This window comes from Neovison vison, chromosome X (assembly GCF_020171115.1).
Source record: "Neovison vison isolate M4711 chromosome X, ASM_NN_V1, whole genome shotgun sequence".
In the NCBI taxonomy this organism is placed as follows: domain Eukaryota; kingdom Metazoa; phylum Chordata; class Mammalia; order Carnivora; family Mustelidae; genus Neogale; species Neogale vison.
Genome location: NC_058105.1, coordinates 105,171,700 through 105,192,174, shown reverse-complemented (window position 1 = coordinate 105,192,174; position 20,475 = coordinate 105,171,700). Strand labels below are relative to the sequence as shown.

Below are 20,475 nucleotides of genomic sequence, written 5' to 3'. Positions count from 1 at the left end.
GCCATCGTTCATGACCGTACTCGCTTGGGCCGGCGCCATCAGCCCACCTTCAGAAACTGAACAGGGGATTCCTAGCAGAAACGCTGTAATACTCACTCAGCATCATTCTTAATGAGCTTGACCCTTCCCACTTACAGAATCACTAGATTTCACCTGGTGGACCTCACAATGTCTTTGGACCCTTGGGGTGTGAACACTGCAGGCGAACATGCATTGCGGTCTAAGGCAAACGTCACCCCTCCTTAGGGGAGCCAAATGAGCTCCTTCATTGCCTTGCCGCCTGGGCAGTTAGGACGGAAGCAGAGCAGGACAGGGGCGAGGGGATCTCGCTCTAGTCCTGATGATCATGACTTTGAGGTAGGGCTACCCTCCCTCAAACCAGTCCTGGGGTATCCTTTTAGGTGAGACTCCTATTGCTCTGACTGCCCCCCGAGATCTGGTGTGTTAACAGTAACGGAGCGATGAACAGTGAGAAGCAAATGTAAATCACACACCGGTTAATTCCTCCACTTTCAAGGACTGAAGCAGGAAACCGAATGAGCACTGTGACTATTGCTGCACCAAAATGATCTGCCCCAGCTCTACACGCTTGCACTTTCAGTCCAGAAATCTCCCCTGTGGACATGCATCCCACAGAGAAGACGTTGGCATGTGGCGTACTGCTGGTCTCTGGAGAAGACGGAAAACAACCCCCATGTCCCACGGAAGAGGGCAGCTGAAGTGGTATCCCACTAATCTACACTGGAATATTGTGCAACTTTTAAAAAAAGGAACGAGAAAGCATTTTACGTATTGAGATGGAAACATTTCTTGTGATATAAATAAGAATGGCTGGATCTTGAGTCCATTTCTAAGTTAAAAAAAAAAAACAAAACCAAGGTACGGAGCCAAGTGCATAGAAAGCTATCTATCTCAGGTGTCAGAAGAGGACAAAAGAAGGACCGTGTGATCGTCTGGAAGGAGACAGAAGAAATTAACATTTGCTCACAGGCCAGTGTGCATGATGTGGGAACAAGGTATTTTCACCACTTGGCTTTCTCAATTTTTCACTCGTCAACCATATCGATGTATTATGTCATTAAAAATCAAAGACAAAATACCGTATCCGACACTTTTTTTTGTAACATAACTGCGTGCTTTATTGAGATACACAGTAAAGCAGTAATATAATACAATAGTAAGGCATATATTTGGTGAAGTCTGATATGTTGTGAAAATGCAGTAAAACTGAAGTTTAAAAAAATAATTAGTAAATGTTACAGTGTTGGTGTTAAAACACAATAGATTATGATACCCAAGTAAGAACCCAGTACCTGAAAACAATGACAGAACATGCCATGTGATGTTTATGCTTCAGTTACATTATGATTTACAGTTTTAATACTTGGTGGTTATAAAGAACACGAAATAATGTCCAAATTATGCTTAAAACGTAGCAATAAAGCTCTCATTTCTTATTCAAATATTTTGACAGACTCACTCCAGAACTAATGTCTAAAAGGTAAAACGAAAAGATTAAAACAAAATTATGCACTCTATTTACCTCTGCTTTTAGAATGAAACTTAAAACTGCTTAGTATGAAGTAACACAACCCCTTGCTTTTAATTGTGGTTAAAAAAAAAAAATCCACAGGGAAAAGAAAAAGTCCAGTGTCACATAAAGAAAAAAAATGCACGACTAAAACCAAATCTTTATGTCATTCTGTTACCTTAGAGCTTTGGGTTTTCTTTCGGAAATGACAGTGGGGGGAAAAATGGGAGAAAAATGTTCACACGATGGACAAGTAGTGGGGCTGTGAAATCAAGTGTGCACGATTATTAGGAACACCCCAAAACCAAAGTGAGGTAGAAATAGCATGAGAAGCATGTTAATTATCAGTAATAAAATAGACAAAACCCACTCTGCAAAGTTAATGACACTGACCTAAGAGGTAACAGATTTGCAAAAGAACAGGTCACACAGTGATTTCTAGTGAATGAATGATTAAAAACAAATGAAAGCCTAAGAAGATGAGAGAGTAAAACTTGTTCCTACCAGTTAGTCCTCGTGGGTTACTCTCTTTGAACAATGTTTGTTTGTGTCTCTAACCTTCCTCATCCACCAGCAAGGGTTTTGGAGTACCCTTTGGAACACGGGAATCCATCTACGTTTCCCCTTCCAGACCTGTGTGGAATTCCTTGTAGAGAAATGGGAAGTAGGGAGGAAACAAAGCTCACGCACGGGCTTCTGGGTGGGGATTTCACAGGAGCACACCGTGATGAGGCTCTTACACACCTTCCCAAGGGCTATTTGAAATGAAGCCTTGTGGCTTTTAAAAACTCCTTGTGATGGGGAAAAAACATCTTTAAGAAAGAAAGCAAGAAAGCAAGCAAGCAAGCAAAACGCCCTCAATTACCCACTGCTGTTTTCACTGTGAGGTGAGGGAAGAGTGTGGTTTCATTGTAATTACAAAGATCTCTACGTATGGTTATGAACAGTCATCCAATCCTTTACTTCAAGAGTAGCCCTCTCCCTCCCAGGGATTGGCTGCAAATCCACAGCCCTCCAGCCCTACTAGGAAGTCCTTCTTAACTGTCTGCGAGTTAAAAATGTCTTCTGATGTCGTGACTTCCACTGAAGCATCCTTACATGTAGATGGAGGCATTGGCAGCAGCGGGAAGCTGACTGTCCCAGCTGAAGGATTACTCGGACAGTGAGTCCCGTGTGTTCATTCCTATGTCCCTTTTATAAAAATTCAGTACCGTAGCTGTCAGTGGAAAGTTTCAAATGAGAAACAGCTGGAGCCCCCAACAATGTTCCAGTGTGGGAGTTGCCTCCTGGTTTCAGGCTCTAGGGAAAATTCCTTCTAGACCAAGCAGGTAAGCCTAGATGACCAGAAGCAATCTCTTTGCGGGAGGAAGTGGCCAGATCATTGGAACAAGAAGTTTCCAAGTTCTCTAGAAAGTCCGGTCTATTTTATCTATACACCTACAGTATTTACATACTTCTAGACATATAGATGCGGAAAGCGAGAACCCACAGCCAGTCCCACTCAGTCTCCAGAAAGGGCAAAGTGATGTAGTCATTTGTGGTGTTAGAGGAAGTCCTATCTTTACGAGGCCAGAAAAGAAAAAAAAAAACAAACCATGAATTTCATATGGATATCACGCTAAAACGATGCAAAACAATGCGCTGCCTCAAAGTCTGTGTGTGTGTGTGTGTGCATGTGTGTGTGTGTGTGTGTCTGTGTCTGTTTTTAGGGGTTTTTATAAACAACTTTTTTTTTTATAAAGCACACTTTAGTTTACAATCTTTCTTTATAACTGTTATAAATTTTTAAACAACCCAAAATGCGTTCCATATAAAGAAATGGCAAGTTATTTAGCTATCAAGATTTTACATGTAGTTTTCTTATAACTTTTTTTGTACAATTGCATAGACGTGTAAAACCTGCCATTGTTAACAAAACAATAACAGACTTAGAAACTACTGAAATCTACAGTATAGTACCACTACCCTTCACAAAAATATAGATTTTTTTTCTTGTAAACTCTTACTGTCTAATCCTCTTTGTTGTATGAATATTATAAAAACCATGCGGGAATCAGGAGTTGTAAAACATTTATTCTGCCCCTTCTTCATCTGTCATGACTGAAACTAAGGACTCCATCGCTCTGCCCAAATCATCTGCCAAGTGGAAAAGGCTTCCTACATTGTGTCCTGGAAAACAAAGAAAGAGAGAGACGTGACACTAGGTGCAGATCACATCACCCGGACTCTTCACCATCTGGGAGATCCTTCCCCACCTCTAGCTGAAGACAACACAGAAGCTGCACCGAGGGTCTACACAACAGGATTTGGTTGTTCACCCATTTCCAGGAAGAAGCAAAGCCTTGTTAATGAAGCCATTCCACGTTGTTAGTATCAGCTTAATACCAGATCAGGCTGCCATGGTCATTTCAGTGGAAAAGTGTCAGAGAGCACACTCATCTTCCCAATGGAAGAAGCCTCTAGCCGGAGGCTTCCACAGAGAAGCACAAGGTTCCTATTGGAACAGGACCATCTCTCGATGGGATGGACTTTCCCCGCCTCGTCGTGGGAGAGGACTTACTGTGCCCTTGTACTTGAATTCTCGGTTATCATCTACTACCCCCCGCCCCCAGAACTGTCACCACTGCCAGTGCCACTACGTATGGTCATCACCATTCTCATCACTGCCACCATGACCGCGACACAGGATCTTCACTTCCATGCTCTTTCAAGCCGCCGGCTCACTTTTAAGGCTACGGTGGAGATTGTTTTCTCTCTGCTTTTACTTGAATTGAAAAACAAACTCTTGAATCAACCTCTTTGTATATTAACATTGGAATTTGGAAGCTTCCTCAGAAAAGTCACTTTTCGTTCCAAGTGACTCTAGAGCCTAATTTCAACATGACCCCCATGCAGAGCACGGATTTGGGTATCCGGTGAATCTGCTTTTGTTCTCCTCCTAAATGGAGGTTAACTATCAGAAGAGCCTTTTAATAATCATGTTCCATGACCTAGCACCGATCCCCCAGCATGGAGCCCAAAAGCAGCACCATGTCCCCGCTACTCTGCGGCAGAATTCCGACCTAGAGGAAGCTAATTTGAGACCTGCTTTATGACTTGCCTTTTCCTATATGTCCCATATTTTTATATAGCTAATTTTAATTCTTGGACATTACTAAATCACTCTCTTCTTGGAGTACTGCCTTTAGAACTAAAAATGCTTTACAAGGCTATTATTACCTTGCCATGGATCAACTTTATGGATTCTCATAATTGTTAAAATCCCTGTAAAAAGTCAAGATAGACTAGGGCAGGAATTCTGTTCTAGTATTTGCTTCAAGAGACCTGTCGTTTTTCAGCACATGAGTGAGAGGGTCTGAAAAGGATTCAGAGGCCGGCACCATATCAAGTTAAGACTAACTAAAAGTTTCACACCCTCCGGCCCTTTGCACGAAAGTAATCACATGTGCAAATCTTGTGGACCTTCATCAACGCAAAGAGTTTCAGTGAGAATCAGGTTTTAAAAAATCAAGTGGAATTTTGCTTGAGATGGCAAAGAGGAAAACTTGGACAAAGCAGGTGTTCTACTCATAGAGCGGGCTGGGCGCATGGCAGCCCTCAGTGAAGAACTGAAGTCATCTTTGGCTTTTCAAAACCATAAAAACCACTGGAGGACCCAGAAGGTTCTCAGCTGCTCCTTAGAGCGGAGAGCACCACCTAGTACCTGAAGCCACCAGGTTAAAGGGCTTCCTTTGTATCTGTTTTGCACAGCCCAGCAACCCTGGGAGCTCTACCCTATTATTCGCGTGTAACTGAAAACAAACGGATGGTCTGAAATTTTTCAATGACTTGCTGTTTTAGCAGTGATTAAGGAAGCCAGTACAAACAAAACCCAAGACCTTTCCAACCTGATACCTAGACAGAAGTCACACTATTTCTCATCATTCCCCTCTAACTATAGTAGAGTCCACCAGGGAGGTAGAGAATGTCTTATAAAACCTAAACTGAACAGGAAAGAAATTACTGATAATAATCAAAAATATCTACTTAAACCTGCGGGCTAGGGAATGTGGCAGCATGCAATTCATGAGTAAATGCCTTGTAGATTACATAGTCATGCGGTGCTTCTACTCCTTGAAATGATGTTCAGTTACTACCTGGAAGGAAAACTCTTGAGACTCTCTCGAGGCATCATTTCTAGGGGTATCTGATATTTAAAAAGTGACTGGGTAAAAAGAGAGGTTGGTCATTCTTAATACACCACACACCCTCCCACAAAATGTGAGGTGGCTTTTCACCTGTGTGGACGGTTTTAAATGTTCGCAAATGACCTCAAGGCTCTCCCTGCACTAGAAAAAAGAACCACCTTCAGAGTCCCCTCACTGTATCTATAGTATGCCTTCGGTTACTTTATTTATAAATACCTGTTTCACCAGAATAATGACAGCAGTGTTTTTCATGGAGGTGTTCTTTTGAGCCAGAAAAATATTCCATCCCTTTGACAGAATACTGCCCCAAAGAATCATAACTCAATCCAGTGGAGGCATAAAACTACAGTGTGATAGGGATACAGAAAACAGATCTGTATCCTGGTTCTATTATCCATGTGTGGAAGGCAAAACATCAGTGAGGTCATTAATTTTACCTGACAGACTTTTCCAAAGTCAAAATTAAAATCTCACACTATGAACGTGAGAGGCACTGAGAAGGAGGCCGGACTATAGGCATCTTCAGTCGGCTTCAGGCACAAGTTGACATAAAAATGCATCCATAGAAAGTATTAATCCATTCTTAAGTGAGGATCATTGAACACAAACACCATGCACTGAACATGAGGGCAGCGGTATGTTTTTCCAAGCTGGCGTGAACTGCAACCCATTTAGTCCCATGCCACCCACTGCCGGAAGTCGTCGTTTTCTTCGGCAGTGACTGGAATTGAGACTTTCTGGCAGAGATCCAAGACCTCAAAAGCAAGCTGGCACTCTGTGTTTGTTTTTTTTGTTTTTTTAAATACAGTTCCCAAATAAATGGTTAGCATTCACTTGGCCACAGCAAAGCCGGGGTAGTGAAATTTGTATTTCTCTTCTCCATAATTTAATCTTTGAAAAACTATCTGATCTACTGTATCTTTGAGGTGATTTTTTAACAATAAAAACATCACTTTGATTCTGGGGTTTTCTGGAAACGTATCTGACTGGACTACGGCTCAGGTAATCAAGTTTCCAAATGCCTCTGTGACTTGAATGATACATGGGCTGGCCTTTTCTAAGATTCATTTGTTCATGAGAGAAACATGTTCAGGGCACTCAAAATTAAGGTGCAGCTTTTTTGTAAAACTTTAAGAGAAACTGTAAGGGGCACTTACCATAAGAATGAACCCAAGAAGCCTCACCTAAGTAGTACGTGAGCCAGGCAAACCATCAGGAGCAGTCTCTGCTTCACCCATTTGTTTCCTGTTTCTCCTCCCAGCCTATCCCTCCCCCCACCTCCCTGGGAGCCCAGTGTCCCAAGCCTTGGAAGAGAGCACTGGTGCAAAAACACTAAAGGATCATTAAATTCATTAGACTTGCACGGCATGGTGTTGGCAGACTTTCCAGAATGACTCCTTATGTTTAAATGAATCAGGAACTCCTCCAGTCTAGCCTGTTGCTAAGGATCTAGAATCTTCTCATGTCAGCACTCTCTCCCCGTTCATCCTGTCTCCCAGAAGAGTGGATGTTATGGCCACCCAAAGAGCTTTCCTTCTCGCATCCTTCATGCTAAACTCTTGGTAAGGACAAGCCTGTTTCCCTTGGGCTGTCAGTCAACACTCTGTCATCTACTAGCCCTCTGATGAGGAAACTGAATGTTCAGATGCTGTTTCTGATAAAAGCATGTAGCAGCTTTCCCTGAAAAACCTCGCACCACATTTAGCGATAATCTTGTACCCTACCCCCTTTTAACCCATACACAGGCACTTAAAAACCCTCAAGACTCCCAACATTCAGTTTTTAACCTTATTATGTTCTACCTGGGTTTCCAAAGGCCAAGTGAAAACAGAGAACTTTCTAAAGGGCTAGCTGACGTGATGTGAGTCTTTCCGATACCCCGTTCTCAGGAGGCAATTCAGCAGAAGAGTGTGGCCCTGGACCCTGATGGCCTGGATGCAAATTCTGGCTCTGTCACCTTGAAGACACTGCTTACTCTCTCACTGACTCAGTTTCCCAGTTTGTAAAATGGGGTTGATAGGAGTACCTACCTCAGAGGTTTGGCATGAAGATTACCTCATGAAAAAGATGGCAAGTGCTTAAAACAGTGTTTGGCACAGTAAGTGCTCAAAAAAAAAATGTTAGCTAGAGTGGGACAGGAGTGTAGGAATGAGGAAAAAAGAAAACAAAAACAAAATGAAGTCATTCCAGAAGAATAAAAAACTCAGGGCATTGGCAGAAAATGCTAGGGTCCTGAAAGTACACAGAAACTCGAGGACTCCTCAGTTCTGTTGGAGGTTAAGTTTACACTGAGGGTTCTGTTTGTGTTACCAATGGCAACAGATGACGAACTGTGGGCTAGCGACCTAGGGACTACCAAGGGTTGCCATTTTATAGAGATTCCTGTTCCCCAACCCCTGGTCCTGTCGTCATGGTGATGACAATGGCAATGAACATTTGAAGAATGTTCCTCACGAGCTGCAAGTGGAGAGGTGACTACCATCCTTACATGATGACACATGTAGTACGTACATGCGCGTGCATACACACAATTCTTACACAAACGCCAAACATAGAAAGCGCGATGAGACACACAGAAGCCGTGGCTGTGAGCCTGAGTCTCACTAACCTCTCTCATTGGCTTCCCAGGGGTATTTCTTCCTTTAATAATGGAGAGAGGAAGAGGCAGAGATATCAGAAAGGAAAAAAATGCATAAATATACAGTTTCATACCAATTTTGCTGCTTTTACCAAACAAAAGTTGAGAAGACAATTCATTTATTCCCTTCTGAAAAAAGAAAAAAAAAAAAAAACAACCAGAAACAAAAAGAACCCGAAGGACACATCCAGTCAAATAACCTTTACATACACTTAAAATCAGTGTAAACAGATAACACAATCCAGGAGACGTAACTTACAGAATCCATAGAATTCATGTGTTGAACTGGATGAAAGCTGGCACAGAGTAGGAATCTGACAAATTGAGCATTGTTTTTCCAGGACAACTTTAGAACCTCAAGCTCAACGTCCAAAAATCGCAATCTCTTTACTCTCCACAGTACACCGAAACATAAACGGGAGTGGATGTGTGCGCCGAAGTCTGCACCCCAAATGCAAGGCGAAATGCCACCGAGGCGAGAGCCCATCCCCTTGGGAGATTTCCTTCTATCTGGTAGAAGCTGAGCACGCCCATGATGAGACTGGGGGCACTTGATAAAATAGGAAAAAAAAAAAAAACCACAACAATACAACGGGGGGAAAGTGAGGAGTCCCACTAACGGGCAAACCACAGAGCCAGATCTAGGAACGAACCCTCCACTTTCTCCTCATGATTCAACAAATTCCAGGAGCCTTGGGAGTAGACTGCTGAAGACTCACTGGCCTTGTTTGTTTTAGAGAAGCCTCCGACTGTATGTGTTTATTTATTTTTGAAAAGCAGGTCCTGGTCAAGTTTTCTAGGGTAATATTTGTATCGGACAGAACACTAGGGACCTCTGACCATACCTAGCACATCTGGGGCTTGCAATTTCCTCTCATCACCAGGGCCTTCAAGTGAAATCCCGTTTTGAAGACTCTGAATTGAGCGATGGTACCTTTCCTGAGACTATCCATCTTAGGTGAAAGCCCAGGATTTAGAGCAGATAAAAACAGAGCTGTGGGGTCTGAGACCCTGTGTAGTATCCCCTGTCCCTCCAGGGCCCCCCATGCTCGAGGACTGCAAGGACCAATGCACCCTGGGACAATGTGAGGGCTACTCATTCAGACCACAGAAGTATGGCGCTACTACTCCAAAAGAAGTCTTTCACAACTCAAGTTCACAGTCTAAAACTTCTAAGATACACTGACCCACCCTCCCTCTCTTCCTTCTTAATTTTCCCAAGTCAGAAATTTCTTTTAACTACACAAACTACATGGGTGCCTGGGTGGCTCAATCAGTTGAGCGTCTGACTCTTGGTTTTGGCTCGGCTCGTGATCTCAGGGTCTCGGGATCAAGTTCTGCGTTGGGCTCCATGTGCAGCATGGAGCCTGCCTGAGGCTCTTTCCTCTCCCTCTGCAGCCCCTACCCCCACTCTTTCTCTCTAAAATAACTGAATCTTTAAAAAAAAAAGTATAGGGGCGCCTGGGTGGCTCAGTGGGTTAAGCCGCTGCCTTCGGCTCAGGTCATGATCTCAGGGTCCTGGGATCGAGTCCCACCATCGGGCTCTCTGCTCAGCTGGGAACCTGCTTCCCCCTGCCCTCTGCTTACTTGTGATCTCTCTCTGTCAAACAAATAAAATCTTTAAAAAATAAAAATAAAAAAAGTATAAAACTGCATGCTTGATCATGTAAGCATGGTCAAGATATCATGACATTCCTCAAACGAGGGAAAAGAGAGAAAAAGGGGTGCTGGCTCCTCGTTGTGGGTGTTGCCAGTGGTAGGCCCATACCAGATGAAAGGAAAAAGGGGACGGAGGAGAACATTATTTCATTCTTTTTTTAAATGTTTCATTTTTTATTAGCGTATAATGTATTTTTATCCCCAGGGTACAGGTCTGTGAATCGCCAGGTTTACAGACTTCACAGCACTCACCATAGCACATACCTTCCCTAATGTCCATAACATTCTTTTTTTTAAAAAAAAAAGATTTTATTTATTTATTTGAAAGAGAACAAGAGAGCATGAGCAGGGGTAAAGGCACAGGGAGAAGCAGACTCCCTGCTTCCCATGTGGGGCTCAATCCCAGACTCCAGGATTTTGACCTGAGCTGATGGCTGTCAGTTAACCAACTGAGCCACCCGGGTGCCCCACATCATCTCATTCTTAATAGCTCAGACAAATCCCAGCATGAATTACTCATCCATTCCTTTCCACTCCTTTATCAAGTATTTTTGCATCTTTGTGTTTGGTGGTTATACTGTCTGGTAGTAGAATTCATTCCCTTCCCCTACAAGACTGTGACGTCCTTGAGGCCAGGGCCCATGTATCGCTTATCCATCCTCTGTATCCCTAGTACCACCTGTACCTCGATACTATAGGTTTCTGACGAATGCTGATTGAACTGAATTAGTAAGGTAGCCACTAGATCATGGTCAAGAGTCCTTTGTTGTTTGTGGGAACTTGGCCCTCACTGTTACCCTGTTAACTCATGTGCCAAGGGCTGGTAACTTGTTTTGGCCTTCACCTCGGTCTATTTTTAAAACATAAGAGCTTCAGGAAGGAGTGTTCTTAGCAGTCTGATTCAGTTTCAAAATGTAATTATTGGTTCCCTGAGTGATAAAGGTTACCTATCTTTATTCTACACCAGGCCATATTCTGAGATCAGTATCCACTGGCCACTGCTAAATATGCAGCAAATGACTTCGGTTTTGTTTCAAGTGCTTCTTCAGAAGCCATGTTTCACATACAATGGCCCTTCCAGAGCTTTGTTAATCCTAATCTCTTTCAAAATCCGCTCTCGTCACTTGGTTCCCATGTGGTCACTAGCACAGTATCAATGGAAGTTCTGCTTTTTGTTTAAAGAACGTTAAATAGTATTTTCCCTTGTATTGGACTAGTTTCTACACTGACAGAATAGAGGCTATTTTGGTTGTGCCACTTAAAAACATTCTTTACCAGTAAAAAAAAAAAATACAAGTGCCAGATAAGTTTTATTTCATGAATACATTCTTTGGAAATGAGTTTCCTTAGACCTTCAGTTAGGGTGTCCATCTGGCAATGTGGTATGCTGTCAGGAAATGAATCAAGAGAAAAAGGAAATATGCTGGGGGAGTTCTGCGTCTGGAGAAGTCAACTTTCCTCAGGCAGTGCGACTTGAGAGGATTCATTATTCAGGATTAGAATCTCAGGACATGACTGTTTTGGGGGGTGGGGAGTAGCTGTAACTTCTTAATCTCTGTTCACTAACTGAAAATGTTAAGAAAGAACGAGTCCCTTTTTAGATTTCTTTTTTTACCAAAGTGAAAGAAGATTCTAATGGCTATACTTTAAATATGGAAACATGTATGATCGCTGGTGAATATGGACATGAATACACAAATCAATTCAAAAGCAGTTTTGTTGAGTTCCAAGTTGATAGCACCGAGAAGTCTGTGACCGTTATGTACAGAACGAGCTAGAATGGAAGACTGCGTAAAGCAGGGGTTGGCAAACTTTCTGTGTGAAGGGCCAGACGGTAAACAGTTTACGCTTTGCAAGCCACATGGTCTCCATAGCAACTGTGCAACTTTGCAACAACTACTCCCTGCACGGAGTGAGAAAGAACCATCGACAACATGCAAATCAAAGGGTGTAGCTGTGTTCTACTAAGACTTTATTTCTAAAAACAGGTAGTAGGCCAGATCTGGTTCCTGGACATTTACTTTGTTGGTCCCTGGTATAAAGGAGGAACAGCTCAAAACTGATGGAAACGGACAGGAAGCTGAGTGGTACCCAAAAATGGGACATGTGAGCTCGTCTTGATGCTGTTCTTCCACAGAAGAACCACAGACAAGCTCTGAATCTTAGAAGATGGCAGGTTTCGCACAGCTGTTGTGTGGCTAATTTAGAGGCATTTAACAGAGTGTATGTGGGCTTTAGGGAGGGGTGGGTCCTATGAGAGAGGATGGTATGGATGTTGGGGAGAAAAATAGTATGGCACAGGTCACAAAAGACATACCTGCAGGGCACCGTTAGCTGTGTTCTGAATGGTCTTACTGCACTAAGATCTTATCTTAGACCCCATTTGCTCACTAATTAGTATACAGTGGCACCTCATGTTTAGAGAAGCCAATACCATACCACTGATCAGGAAAGCGTTTCTTCCAGAAACGCACATACATATGAAAATGCCTTTGCCAGAATGCAAAACGATCAGAGACACAGGGACAAATCACTTCAATTGTTTGTTTTAAAAATGTTTATCGCACACATTCTACCCATGTACTCTTCCTATAGAATAAGGGTGGAGATTTAAAAAGTGCCTTATAGGAGATAATGATTTTTATTACAGCAGAAATCAACTTCTAAGTATATTTATAGACAGAGGGACACATTACTGGTAGTAAATAGATTAGAAATTGGCTAATGTTCTGTGTTTAATATAGGGCGAGCCACTGAAATCCCTCAAGTGGTTGCAAATAGCTATGTCTAGAGATTAATCAGGAAAGATACCAGCATAAAACTGAACACATGCACATTCACACCTTGAACACCCTGCAATTTATAGGGGCTATTATGCAGGACAGTGTTGGCTACCAGTTTTTCACTAGAGGGAGGAGCATGAAACCCCTTTATTAATTTGGATAACAGTTTAGCAAGGCCAGTGAGATAAGATCAGACGTTTAATTTAACTTGCTGAATGGCCATGAACTTGGTGCTTCAGGCTTCCAGGGACTTGGGAGTGAAAATGCAAAAGGGAGAATTAGCTGATGCCTTAAGACTTGAGCCTGAAGTCAAGACTGTGGCAAAGGGTAATAGAGAAGTTGTACATTTAAAATGCAAAACTCCCCTATTGATATACTTTGCATATGTGAAGAGCGTAATATTTTATTTAAAAAGTCTTTTCCTCTGTGGGCAATTATCTAGCAGGGTTAAGTAAACCATGAGGTGGTATTTAATAGCACATTTCCACTAAATGGCAGACCTCTGGCTCTGACATCTGTTTTGAGTTACTCAAAACAGCTGTCCGAAACAGCTGTAGCAACCGTGAACTTCATTCTTCCTAACACAGCAATGGGAACATGGGTGGCAGACTTAGATTAAAAGCACAATGTCCTCTAAGATATTAGGAAGGTCTTGGCAGAAACAACTTCCATGGTGAAAATTTTTAAATGTAATTTTTTAAAAAAAGATATTTGACAGATAGCGAGAGAGGGAACACAAGAAGGGGCGTAGGAAAGGGAGAATCAGGCTTCCCACTGAGCAGGGAGCCCAATGTGGGTCTTGATCGATCCCAGCACCCTGGGATCATGACCTGAGCCCAAGGCAGATAACTTTATGACTGGGCCACCCAGGTGCCCCAGAATGTTAATTTTTTTAAAAAGATGTGCACCTGGGCAAAGAATGCCAAGATCAGTCAGATCAATATTTTTTAAAACCACTGGATCTGAAAACCAATTTAGTGGGTTGCAACCAGCATTTTATTTTTAAATACATGAAACAGAGAAACAGTGTGAACTGATTGTAGTATAGGAAGTGTTGGTTCACTCATCTTTTGTTTATGATCTTTGTATGTGTATGTCACTAGACACATACATGTACGGTGTATATACATGGTGTATACATACGTGTGTGTACACACACACCACACACACAATGTATTTTGTATCCTTAATACAGTTTGAGATGTAAAATGTTTCTTCTGGTATGGATAATGGTTAAAAGGCCAAAGCACAGTTTGGGTCCTCAGAAATGTTAAAATGACCTTGGGGGGAGGGGCTTCCATTTGCAATGGTCTGTAAACCCAAGACGTTTAAGACTCAAAATTTTCTGCTTAATACCAACCCAACATACCTCCCGATTGGTAAGATGCTCCCAAGAAACCCCTACCACATATATATTTTCCATTCTATTTTTATGATGAGACTTTTTATACATTTGAATTTGAGGAGAAAAGGGCGTGCTACTGTGATTTAGAATTATGTATTAGGTCTTAATACCCTTTGAGGGCACAGAGCTCCTAAAACCTTTGGAATTTCCTGTGAAGAGAGGCAGCAAGGTATCTTTTGTAATGTTAAGCAGGCAAGTCTTGGAAAACCCATAGGTACGCCTGGGGGGTTGTGGGCCAGGGGAGGGAGACTTGAGTGTAATCCCCAGTGGCTAGTGATTTAATCAGTCACACCTATGTCACAGTGCCTCCCTAAAAGTCCAAAAGGACTGGGAAGGGAGAGCTTCCGGGCTGGTAAAGACCCGGAGGTGCTTGGGAGGGGAGGGTACCTGGAAGGGGCAAGGCAGGCAGCTCCGCACCCTTCCCCTTTATCTTGCCCTACGCATCTCTTCTCTTCCATCTGGGGATTCCTGAGTTCTAACCTTTGAGAGTATAGGGTGAGCCGGTAGAGAAAATATTTCTGAGTTCTGTGAGCTGCGGTAGCAAGTTAATTGAACTGAAGAAGGGGGTCGCTGGAATCTTTATGTCTCTAGTGGGGGTGTGTGTGGGAGGGGGGAGTCAGAAGCCCAGGTGATAAACCAAACTTGCAACTGGTCTCTGAAGTAAAGTGGGTCTTGGGGGCAGTCTTGGGGGACAGAGCCCTCAAGCTGGGGGATCTGATGCTTTCTCTGGGTAGGTGATGTCTGAAACGAGTTGGATTCTAGGTGCTGGAATTGCTTGGTGCTATGGAAAGAACCCTCACAGGTTGGAATTGGGTGCCTAATAGAAAAGGCCCAATTTGAAGGCCTAATTTGGCAGGAAGTGGTGAAAAAGAAAAAAAAATGTCAAGGTAACAGCATCACAGAAAGAATAGCCAGATCTGGATTGTTTTCCTCAGAAAAAAAGTAAACTGTCTCAAGCCACCAGTAGGAACTCAGTTAATGGAATTGGTCAAACAAAGCCTCCTTATCCCCTATTTGAGAACTCAAGATTAGCACTCAGGGAAAGTGCTTCCGTTAGTGTGGATTTAGTAAACACTATCCAGGTGGCTTGAAGTTCTCCAAGTTTCCATAAAAGTAAATCAACATCATACAAGAGAATTTAACATCAAAGAAGCTAACTGCCAAATATATCAGAAGAAATCAATTTCTCCTCTTCTAGGTGACTTCTTCCGTACTCATGTGGTATCCAGCTTCAGGGACTAAAAGGGGGATGTGGGGAGAGGGTGCAAAGACCTTCACCCTCAAGATAACGAGGATGGGTCAGAGGCCCAGCACAAAAAGGTTGCCTATAGGGAAGCAGAGCCGCATGCCCTGGAAAAGCCCAAGGCGTCAGCACTGCAGACACTAACTTCCCACGGCGCAGGTACACAGGCTTGGCATTGAAGGGGCTGGGGCAAGGTATCCATCTGTGACATTCAAGGGATAGGTAGAGGTCACCGGAAATAATGTGCTACATGGGGGGCCCAAAGTTCTCTCTGTGTCATCTTGAAGAAGACCCTTGCTGTGCCTAAGCTGAACCCCTCCTATGTAGGTCCAAGGGTGCTTCTGGGATTCACTCATGTTCTAGACCTGTCCAGCATAGCCATAACACTCTACTGTAAAGGAAACTTCTGAAGTCTACCTCCTCAGTTGACTGTAAGCACCATGAAGGCAAGGAACTGGGCCGTTCTTGTTTGCATCCCTAAGCCTCCATTAGTACATAGTACGTGCTCGTAAAAGCTGACAGGATAAAGGGGGAGGGCCTTTGATTTTTGGCCAACCAGCTTATGGTCTTCTCCTGAACTGCAGGTAGAGACGACAGCCCAGAGCGTCATCATGAAGACGAGGGTGGCACGTGGAGGGGGCGTGGGGTGGAGGGAAGACAGAGAAGGTTCTTATGTGTTAAAATCAACACATCAGAGGCACTCAGCAATGCAAAGATGGCTGGTGCAGACATTTAAAATTAGCTTCCCTGATGGTTCCTTAGCAACGCTCCCCCAGAACGGCACTGCTGTTCACGTGAACACACAGTGTTCACTCGCACATCGAACAGCCGGGAAACGGCCACTGATAGCCGACACCGAACAGAAATAGAGGAAGAACACAGGACTCCCAACACCCTCGTCACTGTCCTATGGAGAGGAAAGAACAGTAAGACTCTCAGCTGCCCTTCCCCCCTGGGGCTGCCCATTAGGCGAGCCAGCCCCTGGCCACAAAGACTTGTGTTCTCCTCTTTGGCTTGTCTAGGTTTCTCTTCATTTGCTGACAGGTGGCTGCGGCCCTTCTTTTTATTTATTCACTCAAGGGAAGTGGGTTAGTGTTTTATGTCACAGCAATAAAATAAAATACTCCAAAATGCTAACAATGGGAGTGAAACCTCCCTGGAGGAACGAAGACATGTGAAGCTCATACTGGCTAGTGGGAAAAGCTGGTGGGGTAAAATGCTGCTATTATATGAGGGGGAAAATACACAGGGGCAAAGTGATGGCGGGCAATAAGGGCATTTGTATTACTATCTTTCCTGGCAAAGATCGTATTCCTTCCATGGCAGTGAAACCAACAACAAAAGACTAGTATATAAAGATTTAATTATACCTATATTTAAACAATGGGGTAAGAGACAATTTTTAAATGTAAAGGGCATCAGAAGCCCAAGTCCCCACCACTGCTGTATACTAGGCATGTTCTAGATTTCACCGCAGTGCGTGGTAAGTGTGTGTCTCTGGCAAGGTGCCATCAAGCCATGAATGTCTTTGTCAAGGTCACAGCATCATTGCTTTTAAGTAAAACCGATCTCATAATTTGCTCTTCAGACTAATGCGCAAAGGGAGTAAATGTGGAAGTTAATATTCTTGCTTCTAGAGGCATCAGGGTTCTAGAGGCATCTGAATTCAACCAGAATCCCATACCAGGTCAATCTGGTCATCCAAAGCAGAAATGCACCCTGAAAACACTTGCTTCTGACAACACTCCCCAAGTGGCACTCTATCAGGACATGCTTACTTAGCCACGGAAAATACAGAGGCTAGTTGAGTGTGGGAACAGGAGGCCTAATTCCAGTAGGTGTGAGTTACCGGCACATCAGGGAGCTTACCTCTGGAACTAGGGAAGGAGTTGTTGAGTTGTTCCATCACTTCCTCTAACCCTGTGCTTGTGTCCTGGGGAGGACTGAGCAGGTCTTCCTCACCTTAATGAAAGCAAGCACAAACAAGAGCACATTATGCTTAAGGAAAACAGGAACTAGAGAAAAAGCCCATGATTGCATTTAAAAAGGTATTATAAATCCACTACCACTTGCTCAGAAATAGCATAAATACAAATAACCTCTCAAGGCTGAATAATTCGGGAACAACTCCTTCAAGGGAAGGAGTCCATGCAGGGATTTATCTATGTCCTGCTCTTCAGAGAAGAAAATGGCTTCTCTCTTTAGAAGTTAACATTTAATATTAAGTTGACGTAACTTTCTTATGTCCCGTTAGTAAACGTAAACTGTTTTTCTTTGTAATTAAAAAAGATGGTGCCTGGGTGGCTCAGTTGGTTAAGCGACTGCCTTCAGCTCAGGTCATGATCCTGGAGACCCAGGATCGAGTCCCGCATCCGGCTCCCAGCTCCATGCGGGCGTCTGCTTCTCCCTCTGACCTTCTCCCCTCTCATGCTCTCTCTCAAATAAATAAATAAAATCGGTTTTTTTTAAAGTTAGTACTATTTAAAAAAAAAAACCAAAATGATTAGGCACTTGACGTGCATCTCTTCAACACAAAACAAAGTGAGTATGTGACATTTTGCCTTCACTTGATGAAGTTAAGGACGGAGTGACGACACTCTTTCCTTTGACATTTAAACAAAAATACAAACAAAACTCAAGTACCTTTGAAGTCTAATGGGCTAGGAAAATATTAACATTTGAAGGACTGTGGATATGGGGGGATTCTGTGGAGTAAGGTTTCTCTCCTCTTTGTACATGGGACGACTTTATCCCCATGATGTTTTGGGAGGCTTAAGAGGAACTTTTTTTTTTAATTTTTGAGAATCTGTTTACATGAGGGCAGAAGGTGGTTTTGGGTGAAATGGAATTCAGAGATGGATGGTCCTCCTCTGGGAATGGGAGTCTGCTTGTAGATTCTGTTGATCTGTGGTCTCTATGGATGCCTGATGTGTTACAGACACACACACCTCAACCAGCATTTGCAGTAAGGGACAGATGTCTTCACTGAAAACAAAATTACTGTGAATTCTGAAGGTCTCTGGAAACTAATTTTTTGTAACAGTAAGCTCCAGCGCTATTTGTGCATTATATTGTCACTTCCATTGAAAACAAGACCTTGCTTTGGCAAATCAGCAGTAATGAACATGCTTTACGACAACCTCAGGTTCACGTCTGACTTAGAAATGACTGGGCAGCCTGTGATTTAATGACTTAAGTATGCTTGTCATTTCCTTTTACCGGTGCCCCTTAGATTTTCATCTATGATTATAGTCCTGCAATTATTATTATTGTTTTCGGCCTTTTTTTTTTAAGTGTAAGCTAAAGGAATCCTTGACACATTCACCATTAAGACAAAAATCATATCGTACGTAGAGAGAAGGCTGAATGTCATCATTACAGCAGAGGGCTTACGGACCTAGGATAGACAGAAAACCTCTCCTTCTGTAGTCTCATGGTGACAGACCATAGAAAACCTCTTTCAAATACTAAGGACAAGAAACAAGTGCTGAAAGGTAAGGTCACAAGATAGAAAAAGAAGTTGTGGTATCTACCTCCCAACCCACACACACACACACACACATATACAACTGACTTATGTTTATGTGTCTAAAAATGAAAAAATGAAATAGAGCATCTTTAGTTTTTTCCCGTGAGTTTAAACCACGATTATCTGGTGAGGATGGAATGAATGAACTACTGCCAGAAGGAACAGAATCCTGACAACAGCAGGGATGATTACATCTCTTTGTTCCATTCTGGATGCAAATTTTGCCAAGTTGTGGAACATGAGGCATTTTTAATGGCAGTAAGACTGCTTTAGTGATAGTACGCCTTACAGAATAAATCAGAACCAACAGAGACATTCATGAGCAACCATGTTAAAATTTCTGACAGTTTAATTACATCATACTGGAGTTCTAGGAACTGAATTGTAGTGTGCTAAGATTCAAACACAGTTCAGTGACAGGACTGGCATTCCTCTCCCTGAATTATTGCAAGGATCAAACTTGAAAGCATAAACCAAGTTCATCTTTACAGATAGTCTAAGGTTTAAGTGTCCACATGCAAATAGAGAACAGGCTTGTCTTAACCAAAAACATTTCCATGACTGTGATTTAAGTATCAATTCAAACATTTTCTGAGTACAGACTTCATCCTGCATAGTACATACATGAGTCAAGTATAATCTCGTTTCCTTTTTCCTCAAGATTTTCTAAGTAAAAAGTCCTCTAAGTTTAACTCATCTTTTAAGATTCAAAATCAGTGTTATCCCACGTATGCATGAGCAGAGGTGAATCCACACTGAGAAATGCTTAATGGCTAGTATTTTCTGTGTCAGTGATACCGGAAAAGTTGAAACTGCTAAAAGACACCGGACATTTCAGTAGCATCACTGGATTCTTCAATACTGAGCGGATTTTTAAATGTCTAAAAAAATAGCCAAACAAGTTAAAAAAGGGTAAGATCAGACGATTGATACAAACATTCATCAGGAGCCCACCATGTGCCCGGCACTGTTCTGCGTGCTGGGGATAGAGCAGTGAACGACAGAAAGCCCCATCTCCATGGAACTCACATTCTTGGGGAGGTACACAGCCTAAACAAGTAAGCTATAGAGGCATGTCACATGACGATAAACCTTCAGAACAGAGAGGAGTGAGGAATCTTCAGAATGGGGAGTCATGGAAGTGTTCACTGATGAGGTGCAGCTGGGCAAGAACTTTTAGGTCCACGAGACTGTGACCCATGTACATACAGGAGAGAACGGCAAACGCGAAGACTTTCGGAGGGCAGAGTGACTGGCTTGCTCAAACACCAAGAAAGTTAGTATACACAGAACAGAGGGGCCAAGTATTGAGGAGAGGATGCTTCCTTGGTCCAGGAATTGGGACCTGGTCATGTGACCGGCTTTGGCCAATGGAATTTTAGCAGCTAGGAAGAGAGGCCTGTAACGTCCTCAGGTGCTTGGGCTTGTCCTCTTGCTTAAGCGCTACCAGGAGCACAATGCCCGGAGAACCTGCTGATCCAATAGGTACGTAGAAGAGAC

At 42.9% G+C, this 20,475-nt stretch overlaps 1 protein-coding gene across 11 annotated transcripts in view; it reads right to left on the bottom strand.

Annotated features, from left to right (window-relative positions):
- Positions 1 to 1,112: 1,112 nt before the first annotated feature.
- The window catches only part of DMD (dystrophin), a 1,990,807-nt gene continuing 1,971,444 nt past the window's right edge, over positions 1,113 to 20,475 (bottom strand). For 7 of the 11 annotated variants that reach the window (XM_044235638.1, XM_044235634.1, XM_044235633.1 and 4 more), the window contains 2 exons: positions 17,316 to 17,408; positions 1,113 to 3,700 (listed from right to left, as the gene is read on the bottom strand). In XM_044235638.1, coding sequence (XP_044091573.1) covers positions 3,603 to 3,700; positions 17,316 to 17,408 — 191 coding nt within the window. In that variant the 3' untranslated portion in view covers positions 1,113 to 3,602. Of the gene's footprint in view, positions 3,701 to 8,326; positions 8,359 to 17,315; positions 17,409 to 20,475 lie in introns of all 11 variants that reach the window. The other 4 variants (XM_044235639.1, XM_044235635.1, XM_044235641.1 and 1 more) reach the window with 1 other exon arrangement.